General features: G+C 47.5%; 1 protein-coding gene across 8 annotated transcripts in view; it reads right to left on the bottom strand.

Moving 5' to 3' along the window:
- ralgapa2 (Ral GTPase activating protein catalytic subunit alpha 2) overlaps positions 1-11,838 on the bottom strand; it is an 855,222-nt gene extending 843,384 nt beyond the window's left edge. For 7 of the 8 annotated variants that reach the window (XM_072505626.1, XM_072505670.1, XM_072505634.1 and 4 more), the window contains exon 1: positions 11,486-11,838. In XM_072505626.1, the coding sequence (XP_072361727.1) occupies positions 11,486-11,591 (106 nt within the window). In that variant the 5' untranslated portion in view covers positions 11,592-11,838. The remainder of the gene's footprint in view (positions 1-11,485) is intronic. The other variant, XM_072505651.1, reaches the window with a different exon arrangement.
- Between the last annotated feature and the right edge of the window lie 201 nt (positions 11,839-12,039).

A 12,039-nucleotide genomic window follows, 5' to 3' on the forward strand; every position in this document is an offset into this window, starting at 1 on the left:
CTGTGAAAAGCCCCTAGTCGCCACATTCCGGCACCTGTTTGGGCAGGCTGGTACAGGAATTGAACCGTGCTGCTGGCCTGCCTTGGTCTACTTTAAAAGCCAGCGATTTAGCCCAGTGTGGGACTGTTGGCGGATGAGGGGGTGTGCGGGCGAGTGCGGGGGTGTATTGAAAGATACTTGGAGGCCAATGACAACGGGGAGGTGCAGGTGGGGGTAGTCTGGGAGGCATTGAAGGCGGTGGTCAGGGGAGAGCTAATCTCCATTAGGGCCCACAGGGAGAAGAGAGAGAGGAGGGAGAGGGAGAGGTTGGTGGGGGAGATTTTAAGGGTGGACAGGAGTTATGCAGAGGCCCCCGAGGAGGGGCTACTTAGGGAGCGACGGAACCTCCAGACGGAATTCGACCTGATGACTTCGGGGAAAGCAGAGGCACAGTGGAGGAAATCGCAAGGGGCAGTTTATGAGTATGGGGAGAAGGCGAGTCGGATGCTGGCACATCAGCTTCGTAAGAGGGAGGCAGCGAGGGAGATTGGTGGAGTTAGGGATAGAGGGGGAAATACGGTGCAGAGTGCGGTGAGAATAAACGAGGTATTTAGAGACTTCTATGGGGATCTGTATAGGTCTGAGCCCCCAGCGGGGGAGATGGGGATGCAACGATTCCTGGATCAGCTGAGGTTCCCGAGGGTGGAGGAGGAGCAGGTGGCTGGTTTGGGGGTGCCGATTGGGCTGGAGGAGCTGGTTAAAGGATTGGGGAACATGCAGGCGGGGAAGGCCGCGGGGCCGGATGGGTTCCCGGTTGAATTTTATACGAAATACGTGGAACTGCTGGTCCCGTTCCCAGTGAGGACTTTTAATAAGGCGAGGGAGGAGGGGACCTTGCCCCCGACAATGTCCAGGGCGCTGATTTCTTTGATCTTGAAGCGGGACAAGGATCCATTGCAATGTGGGTCGTATAGACCGATCTCGCTCCTCAATGTTGACGCCAAGTTGCTGGTGAAGGTGCTGGCTACAAGGATTGAGGACTGTGTCCCGGGGGTGATTCATGAGGACCAGACGGGATTCGTGAAGGGTAGGCAGCTAAATACAAATGTGCGGAGGCTCCTCAATGTGATTATGATGCCCTCGGTGGAGGGGGAAGCGGAGGTAGTGGCAGCTATGGACGTGGAGAAGGCCTTTGATCGGGTGGAGTGGAAGTGTCTTTGGGAAGTGTTGCGGAAGTTTGGGTTCGGGGAGGGGTTCATTAGTTGGGTCAGACTGCTATATAGAGCCCCTGTTGCGAGTGTGGCTACGAACCGGCGGAGGTCGGAGTACTTTCAGCTGTACCGGGGGACGAGACAGGGGTGCCCCTTATCCCCCTTGTTGTTTGCACTGGCAATTGAGCCGCTGGCCATGGCACTGAGGGAGTCCAGGAAATGGAGGGGATTGGTCCGAGGGGGAGAGGAACACCGTTTGTCGTTGTATGTCGATGACCTGTTGTTGTATGTTGCGGATCCAGTGGAGGGGATGGCAACGGTCATGCGGATCCTTAGGGAGTTTGGGGACTTCTCTGGGTATAAACTCAACGTAGGGAAGAGTGAGCTCTTTGTGGTGCACTCAGGGGACCAGGGAAGGGGGATAGACGGGTTACCGCTGAAGAGGGCGGAAAGGAGCTTTTGGTACCTGGGGATCCAAGTAGCTAGGAGTTGGGGGGCCCTGCACAAGCTTAATTTGACGCGGTGGGTGGAGCAGATGGAGGAGGATTTTAAAAGATGGGCTATGCTGCCACTCTCACTGGTGGGTAGGGTGCAGTCGGTAAAAATGACGGTCCTTCCGAGGTTTCTCTTTGTGTTCCAGTGTTTTCCCATTTTGATCCCCAAGGCCTTTTTCAAATGGGTAAGCAGGAGCATCATGGGATTTGTGTGGGCGAATAAGACCCCGAGGGTGAAGAGGGTGTTTCTGGAGCGTAGCAGGGACAGGGGGGGGGCTGGCGCTGCCGAAGCTGTGTGGCTATTATTGGGCAGCCAATGTGGCGATGATCCGTAAGTGGGTAATGGAAGGAGAGGGGGCGGCGTGGAAGAGGTTAGAGCTGGCGTCCTGTGTGGGCACGAGCCCGAGGGCGCTGGTGATGGCACCGCTGCCACTCTCGCCGTCAAGGTGCACCACGAGTCCGGTGGTGGCGGCGACGCTGAAGATCTGGGGGCATTGGAGGTGACACAGGGGCGAGGTGGGGGCCTCGGTTTGGTCCCCGATTCGGGAAAACCATCGGTTCGTCCCGGGAAGGATGGATGGGGGATTTCGGAGCTGGCATCGGGCAAGGATTAGAAGAATGGGGGACCTGTTCATCGATGGGACGTTTGCGAGCCTAGGGGCGTTGGAGGAGAAGTTTGGGCTACCCCCGGGAAACGCTTTCAGGTACATGCAAGTAAGGTCGTTTGTGAGGCGGCAGGTGAGGGAATTCCCGCTGTTTCCAGCACGTAGGATTCAGGACAGGGTGTATGGGTTGGAGAAGGCAAGGTTTCGGCGATTTATCAGGAGCTGCAGGAAGAGGAGGAGGCCTCGGTGGAGGAGTTAAAGGGCAAGTGGGAGGATGAGCTTGGGGAGGAGACAGATGAGGGTCTGTGGGCTGATGCCCTAAGTAGGGTTAATTCTTCCTCCTCTTGCACCAGGTTCAGCCTAATACAGTTCAAGGTTACTCACAGAGCGCATCTGACAGGGGCAAGGTTGAGTAGGTTCTTTGGAGTGGAGGACAGATGTGGGAGGTGCTCGGGGAGCCCTGCAAATCACGTCCATATGTTCTGGTCGTGCCCGGCACTGGATGGGTTTTGGAGGGGTTTTGCGAGGACTATGTCCAAGGTGGTGAATGTCCGGGTCAAGCCGAGCTGGGGATTAGCATTATTTGGGGTATCGGATGAGCCGTGAGTGCAGCAGGCGAAAGAGGCCGGTATTCTGGCCTTTGCGTCCCTGGTAGCCCGGCGGAGGATTTTGCTGCTATGGAAGGATGTGAAGCCCCCTAGTGTGGAAGCTTGGATCAATGACATGGCAGGGTTCATCAAGCTGGAGAGGCTAAAGTTTGCCTTGCGAGGGTCTGTGCAGGGGTTCCTCAGGCGGTGGCAACCGTTCCTGGACTATCTCGCGGAGCGTTAGGTCAGCAGCAGCAGCAGCCCAGGGGCGGGGGGGGAGGGGAAGAGGGGGGTTTCTCTTGGGGTGGTGTTTGGGTTAAGGTGTTTTTTTCTTTCCCTATTTGTGCTTTTTACTGTTACATGAGGGGTTACTGTATATGGGGGAAATCCAATGTATAATTTCTACTTGTTGTGTTCTTGTTGCTTTCTTTTTGTTGGGGGGGGGGGGGGGGTTGTTGAAAAATTTGAAAAAAAATATATATATTTTTTTTTTTTAAGATGTCTGAACACCTTGAATAAATCTCCCCTTAATGTTTTTTGCTGCGGGAGAACAATCCCAGGTTCCCTAATTTCTACACAGAACTGGAATTCCCTCACTTTAATGCAATTCTGATAAACTTCCTTCACAGCTTCTCCACGCCCACGATGTCCTTTCTAAAGTGTGGTGCCCAAAACCGGACACAATACTACAATTAAAATGTAACCAAAAATGTAGTGATGTTTATGTCCTTAGCCTTGTACTCTGTCTTTCTTTAGACAGCTAAGGATCCTATATACTTTTTAAAAAAAAAACATTAATTCATGGGATTGGGTGCCACGAGCAACGTCTGCATTTACTGCCCATCCCCAATTGCCCTCGAGAAGGTGGAGATCAGCTGCTTTCTTGAATCGCTGCAGACCATGTAGTGTAGGTACATTCAGAATGCTATTAGGGAGGGAATGGCAGCAACTTGGCCACCGACAGTGAAGGAATGGCAATATATTTCCAAGTTAGAATGGTGTGTTACTTGGAGGGGAGCTTGCATCTGCTGTTGTGTTTTGCTAGAAAGTAGAGGTCACAGATTTGTAAGATGCTGTCAAAACAGCCTAGACAACTTGCTGCAGCACATATTATAGATGGTACAATGTGTGCCAGTGGAAAAGTGAGTGAATATTTCAAATAGTGGGTGGGGTGCCAGTCAAGCAGGCTGTTCGTGGATGGTGTCAAGCTACTTGAGTGTTGCTGGGATTGCATTTATGAAAGCAACTGGGAGTATTCCATCACACTCCAGACTTGTATCTCGCAGATGGTCGCGAGATGAATTACTCGCCGCAGTTCCCCGTATGTGACCTGCATCTTGAACCCACAGTGCTTATGGGGCTTGCCTAATAGTTCTGCTCCCAACTCTGTGTAAGATAATCCAATTTGGATCCAAGAAAAATCAGAACTTTTAATTAATGGCGAGAGACAGAAAACTGTGGAGGAGCAATGGGACTTGGATGCCCAGATATATAAATCAGTAAAATCTAGTGGACAGGTGCAAAAAGAAAGAAAAAAGGCTACTGGGGAATTGGCTATTATGTGGGGGTATACAGAGCCTTGATGGGGCCCCATCTGAAGTAGTGTGTTCAATGTTGAGCATCTCCTCTAAAAGAATATATTTGCCATTGAGGGGCTACTGGGCTGATTCACTAAAATTATACCAAGGTTTAACGGGTTAAGGATGAGGATGTGTTGCATAAATTTGGACTGTAGCGTCGAGTTTAGAAGTTGACCAGGGATGTTTAAAATGATAAAAAAATTCAATACAGCAGATACCATGTATTCAATTTTTCATATATGTGGTATACCCTATACTTGGGCACCATTAATCTGTGTATCTATATATTTCACCAATGGAAATAAGACAGAAACCTTGAGCAAAGAAGGACGAAGGGATTGATTAAGAATGGGAAAGTACAGTACGAAAGGAAGCTTGCGGGGAACAGAAAGACTGACACGAAGAGTTTCTACAGTTATGTGAAGAGAAAGAGAATGGTAAAGAGAAATGTAGGCCCCCTACAGACAGAAACAGGGGAATGTATAATAAGGGACAAAGAAATGGTTGAGCAACTGAATACGTACTTTGGTTCTGTCTTCACAAAGGAGGACACAAATCAGATCCCAGAAATGTTGCAGAATGAAAGGTTTAGTGAGAGGGAAGAACTGAGGGAGATCAACATTAGTAGAGAAATGGTGCTGGGAAAACTGATTGGATTGAAGGTGGATAAATCCCCAGAGCCTGAGAATCTACATTAATCCAGAGTGCTTAAGGAGGTGGCTCTGGAAATAGTGGATGGATTGGTGGTCATCTTCTGGGATTCTATAGACTTTGGAACTGTCCCTGCAGATTGGAGGGTAGTTCACGTCACTCGGATATTCAAAAGGGAGGTAGAGAGAAAGCAGGGAATTATAGACCAGTAAGCCTAACATCGGTAGTGGGGAAATTGCTTGAATCCATTATCAAGGACTTTATAGCGGAACATTTAGAAAGCAGTGGCAGGATCAGTCAGTTCGCATGGATTTATGAAGGGAAAATCATGCTTCACAAATTTGTTGGAATTCTTTGAAGAGGTATCCAGTACAGTCGAAAAGGGGGAGCCAGTCGATATGTTATATTTGGACTTTCAGAAGGCGTTTGACAAAGTCCCGCATAAGAGATTATTGTGCAAAATTAAAGCGCATGGGATTGGGGGAAATGTATTGAGGTGGATAGAAAACTGGTTAGCAGAGAGGAAACAAAGAGTAGGGATTAATGAGTCCTTTTCAAATTGGCAGGCAGTAACCAGTGGGGTACCACAGAGATCGGTCCTGGGACCCCAGCTATTCACAATATATATTAATGATTTGGATGAGGGAACAAAATGTAACATCCCAAAGTTTGCAGATGATATATAGTTAGGTGGGAGGGTGAACTGTGACGAGGATGTAGAGATCCTACAGCATGATCTGGACAGGTTGGGCAAGTGGGCAAAGCAATGGCAGGTGCAGTATAATTTGGATAAGTGTGAGGTTATTCATTTTGGAAGCAAAAACAGGAAGGCAGATTACTACCTGAATCGTTGTAAATTGGGAGAGGGGAGTGTGCAGCAGGACCTGAGTGTCCTTGTGCACCATTCGCTGAAGGTAAGCATGCAGGTGCAGCAGGCGGTAAAGAAGGCTAATGGTATGTTGGCCTTCATTGCAAGAGGTTGAGTAAGCAGGGATGTGTTGCTGCAATTGTACAGGACCTTGGTGAGGCCACACTTGGAGTATTGTGTGCCGTTTTGGTCTCCTTCTCTGAGGAAGGATGTTCTTGCTCTCGAGGGAGTGCAGCGAAGGTTTACCAGACTGATTCCAGGGATGGCGGGACTGTCATACGAGGAGAGATTGACTAGGTTGGGATTGTTCTCGCTGGAGTTCAGAACAATGAGGGGGGATCTCACAGAGACTTATAAAATTCTAACAGGACTAGACAGGATGATACCAATGATGGGTATGTCCAGGACCAGGGGTCACAGTTTGAGGATTCAGGGGAAACCATGTCGGACAGAGATAAGGAGACATTTCTTCACACAAAGAGTGGCGAGCCTGTGGAGGTCATTACCACAGGAAGTGGTTGATGCTAAAACTTTGAATATATTCAAGAGGCAGCTGGATATAGCACTTGGGGAGAATTGGATAAAAGGCGATGGGGAGAAAGCAGAATTAAGCTATTGAGTTGGATGATCAGCCACGATAGTGACGGATGGCAGAGCAGGCTCGAAGGGCGAAAAGGCCTCCTCCTGCTCCTATCTTCTATGTATCTATGTATGTACCTTCCAGGTCAAGACTGGAGTCAAGCGGGATGTGTCATTGCCCCTCCCCTTTCTCCATCTTCATTGGCACCATCCTTCACCTGGTCAAGAACAAGCTTCCCAGTGGAGGGACATCATCTGCAGGATGGACAGAAAACTTTTCAACTTCAACCGGTTGAAATCCAAGAAGAAAATCACACTGACATTGCTCGTGGAACTTCAGTATGCAGATGACAATCCATGTCTCTCAGGAGAGAATCTCCAAGCCATGGTCGATGCCTTCGCGAAAGCAGACCGAAGAATCAATCTCAGCCTCAAGAAGACTCAAGACCCCTCCCACCCGGCTTACTCACTCTTCCAACTTCTTCCATCGGGCAGGAAATACAAAAGTCTGAGAACACGCATGAACAAACTCAAAAACAGCTTTTACCCTACTGTTACCAGACTCCTAAATGGCCCACTTATGGACTGACCTCATTAACACTACACCACTGTATGCTTCACCCGATGCCGGTGTTATGTAGTTACATTGTGTACCTTGTGTTGCCCTATTATGTATTTTCTTTTCTTTTAATGTACTTAATGATCTGCTTGCAGAAGAATACTTTTCACTGTACCTCGTTTCACGTGACAATAAACAAAATCCAATCCAACAGGGTAAGATCCAGTCCCTCCCTCCACCAACAGAGAAACCCCATCAAACATGAATTATTTCCCTTACCTGGGGAGCCTCCTCTCATTTAAGGCTGACATTGATGCGGAGATCCAACATCATATCTAAACCGCGAGCGCCTCCTCGGATACGCAAGGACAAGAGTCTTTGATGGCTGTGACATCCGTGCTGACACAGAGATCCATGTGTAGAAGGCAATCATCCTCCCAGCTCTTCTATGTAGTTCAGAAACTTGGACTACATACAGACCTCACCTCAGGGCCCTGGAGAGGTACCATCAAAGCTGTTTTCGAGACTGATTCTCCACATCAGCTGGGAGTATAGGCATACTAACATCAGCGTCCTTGAGGGAGCTAAGACCACCAGCATCGAGGCCATGATCATCCAAAACCAACTCCGCCATGTGCTTAGGATGAGTCCTGACCGCCAAAGCAAGTCTTCTTCACCCAGCTCAAGAAACGCTCCTGATCAAGAGGAGAACAAAAGAAGCACTTCAAAGACACTTAGGCTTACTTCAAGAAATGCAACATAGACATCAACACCTGGGTGACCCTTGCTCAAAAGAGACCTACTTGAAAGAACCTCCTGATTGATGGGACACTCGGCGGCAAGAGAAGGCCTGGAAAAGGAACCCGAGAAAGGAATACCAGGGATCTCGAGTCCAAGGACCAATCCCATCTTCCAGAAACACCTGCCAAGTGTGTGGTCAAAGATGCGGCTCTAGGATCGGGCTCATTATCCATGCAAAGATCCACAGAACCCACAACCAGTAACAGTGTCTTAGGTGGCCAATTATACTCATTAGTGATCGCCAAAGAAGAAAATACTTCTTACTCTGTATATCTATCAAGTCAGGTACTGTAATGGCAATGGATGGTATTGCACATGACCATTTACATATACCCAGATGGCAACTAAGTAACCTGGTCAATTCCTGAAAGTGCCAGCCACCTCAGATATTTCAGCATCTGGAGGACAAATTTTGATTTATCTTTACTGGATCCAAATTGATTTACCTCACACTAATGTAATGTGCATGATGATAAAAAGGCAGGAGAGGCAGTATAAACTAAATGGTACAATTTTGAAAGAGGTGCACCTGGGTGTCCACACACAAATAAGCAAGAGCTGTGATGGAGGAAGTGTGACTAAAATGCGGACGAGATGTCCTCAAATTAGCAAACGACAGTTCCAACCTGGAAGCAATGATACAGCTGCAGTGGATAAATGTCAACGACAAAGTTACACCCAGTCCAAAGTAAAACATCAGTGAGAAAAATGGAGGACAGTTGCAGAGACTCAATAATGATGATGGTGACTCTGAAATGAATCTCGGCGGCCTCTCCACAGGATTTCCCTCATTATAATGTAATTGTCACAAACACGCGCACAGCTAAGCTCTTCGACTTGAACTTCCGATTCCAAAAGCCGTCGATCCCCATAAATACACTTATAGCATGATTCATTCATGCGCTAAATTAGTTTTAATACCAATTTTCTGTGGGCAATGCCATAGATGATCCACTTGAGATCAAAATGAGTCAAATTCAATTGAAAAATCAGAGCACACTTATTTTTGATCTGCAAATAACTGCACGCAAAAACCTGAAGTTAAGCATGCCAGGCTTTCAAATCAAAATTACAGATGTTTTGATCGATGGAGGGAGGGAAATTGGATGAATCAGTGAGTTATGACACTAGACTTGCAGATTGAGGACACAAGTTAAAATATAATCTTAACTGATGCAATGAAAAGTTCCTCTGGCTGGCTGTACAAATCCTATGCGAAATTACCTTTCAGAAGCCTCAATCCAGCTGCCAATGAATTTGGCATCTAGTGTAAAACCGTTTCCAATTAATCATGGGTAGCATGGTAGCACAGTGGATAGCACTGTTGCTTCACAGCTCCAGGTTCCCAGGTTCGATTCTTGGCTGGGTCACTGTCTGTGTGGAGTCCGCATGTCCTCTCCGTGTCTGCGTGGGTTTCCTCCGGGTGCTCCGGTTTCCTCCCACAGTCCAGGTCAAGTGGAGTGGCTATGCTAAATTGCCCTTAGTGTCCAAAAAAATTGGGTGGGGTTACTGGGTTACGGCGATAGGATGTGGCTTTAAGTAGGGTGCTCTTTCCAAGGGCTGGAACAAACTCGACGGGCCGAATGGCCTCCATCTGCACTGTAAACTCTATGAAATCATACAATAGCAATCTCAATCAAAAGACTATCAGACATCTGAAAACACTCCATGTTGCAAACTTGGGTTTTCGAGGTTGGAATTGTTTGGTCAGAGTACAGAGAATTTTACTTTGCATCCAACCATGACAACCTGGCCCAGAAGTGCATATTGTTGACACCAGATGATGAAAATCCATTCCCCATATTAGCATTGCTTACTTTGAGAAGCACAAAATTCATCCCATAATTGCATCATATGGCATATTTCATGGTGCTACACTGTAAATTGATATAGCATTAGAATGCAGACAGATGGTTAATTCTTGAACAAACCTCACTGAACCAGAACTGTTTACAAAACATTTACAACCATACAATCTACAACTCATCTGGGAATTCTGGACACCTCATTCTTCAAACAACACAGGTTCAAAGGTTTAAGCCCGTCACCACAGAATTGAATCAAAACAATTCATATTGATTTTCAATTAATCAGAAATTTACATACTACCACAAATCATGTAATCCTGTCAACGGTCTCTGCTCGGTATAGCATACTGACACATAGCCTGCCTTATTTAACCTTACTTTAACTTCAGTTGTGCAACATGTGCGACGGAACTTTGTAGAAGCAGCAAATAAATCCAAATATTAACAAAAAGCCATTTCAGTCTCATCAACAGAGAAAGCTGTCTGAAACTTACAAAAGTCCAAATTTACTGCTACAAACCCACCATAATATTGGAATTCACATGACCTATTCTAAACAGTATTAGAACAATTCAATGTACATAAAAATCCAAAACATCCAAGAGTCTGTACACACAATTAACATACGAACGAGGAGCAGACCACTCAACCCCTTGTGTCTGCTCTGCTCATCTGGTTTTAACTTCAACTTCACATTCCTGTTAACCACCTTTCATCCCTTTATCAAGAATCTATTAATGCACAACATAACTTTGTTCGCGTTATTGACTTTCAATTGTTTTCAAACGTTGCTTTAACACTTAGTATTGCCACATTCCCAGGGATCCAGTTCTACCATTTAATATAACGTCAACTACCCGGTGGAAAATGGGGCAATTAATGCAGAAATCATTGCATGATTTTCCAGCAAAGGATGTGCTATGTTAGCAAGTCAAAATATTTTAAAATACCTAGTTTTAATCATACTCGCTGCACGCAAGAAATCAAATCATAAATCATTTTGCAGAACTCAGTTCGAACCTTCTGTGCTTTAGATGAGAAAAAAATATGCACATGCAACACTCGTTTTCTATCTTTATACATTAAAATTAAAAACATGAATGCCTCGCCATCTTTAACTAGATACTTGAGACTAAAAACTCGGGATACTTTCCCCCAAGTTACAATACAAGGCAGGCTTTTGTTGCATGATAATCTACTGCATAATGTACGAATATCATAAACTGGACACAAAAAAGAGCTCGTGTAATGAGGGCGTTAACGATTCTGAACTTCCCAATCGTTCTGCGAACGACAGATCAACCTTAATTTTTAGTGCCATGGTGCAAATAAATTGAATAAAAATCTGGCGTGCGGCGAGAAACCATGAACAAATAATAACAAGAGTGCCATCTAAGAACGTGACAGCTCCAGATAATTGTGTAGGTATACTACATATAAATATATATAACATCAGGGCAGGTTTGCCACAATGATGCCGTGGTCTGAATGTGCCATGCTGCAGAGGGTGAGTGTTTTAATGAATGAATTAAAATTCTATGGTGTGTGTTTTATGGGGGGGGTCAGCGGAATCACATCCACCGCCACATTTCTGATGCCTCTGGCAGTACAGCCAAGAGGCGATGTGGAGGGCGCCTGCGCGAGCCTGGACCGGGTGCCCTTTGGCGGCTGGAGGAGAGAAGCCCGGGGGGGAGGGGGACGGGACCCAAACATCACCCAGGCCAGAAAGCCCACTCTGCCTCAAGGGCCGTGCGTTCACTCACCCAGCAGAGCCCTCAGGTGCTTGAGGCGGGTCAGCACATCCTTCTTTGGGTCCAGAACTTTCTGTGTAGATTTCTTGACGTCTCCATGAGCCTTCCTGGAAAACATGCCGTTCCGCGAGCGCCCTGAAACCTCCGTCTTCTTTGCACTCGTGCTCCGCTCCTTCCTCCCCTCCTCAAGCTACCAGATGCATCTCCGCTTATCCTATTTGTTTTCTCTAAATCGTGGTGTTGATTTGCTCCTCCGGCCTCGCACTTCACCGATACGGCGCTCGGCTGCTGCTCTGTCCTCCGGGTGTAAACACGGAACTCGCCGCCATACGCTCAACGTCATCCGCCACGCCCACCAACCCGCTCCTGCTCCTCCTCCTCTCGCGCTGCCGCACTAACGTCAGACGCCTGGCATGTGGGCGCAGCCACGTTTCGCTAGGCCCCTCCCCCTCGTCCAGTGATTCAACTGCCCCAGCAACCCAGCACATCCCGCCGCCCTGACGTCACACGCCCGGCGTGAAGGAGGGGTCAAGAATCCACGGCTCCTCCCCATCCCAGCGAACGAC

This window comes from Scyliorhinus torazame, chromosome 1, assembly GCF_047496885.1.
Source record: "Scyliorhinus torazame isolate Kashiwa2021f chromosome 1, sScyTor2.1, whole genome shotgun sequence".
Taxonomy (NCBI): domain Eukaryota; kingdom Metazoa; phylum Chordata; class Chondrichthyes; order Carcharhiniformes; family Scyliorhinidae; genus Scyliorhinus; species Scyliorhinus torazame.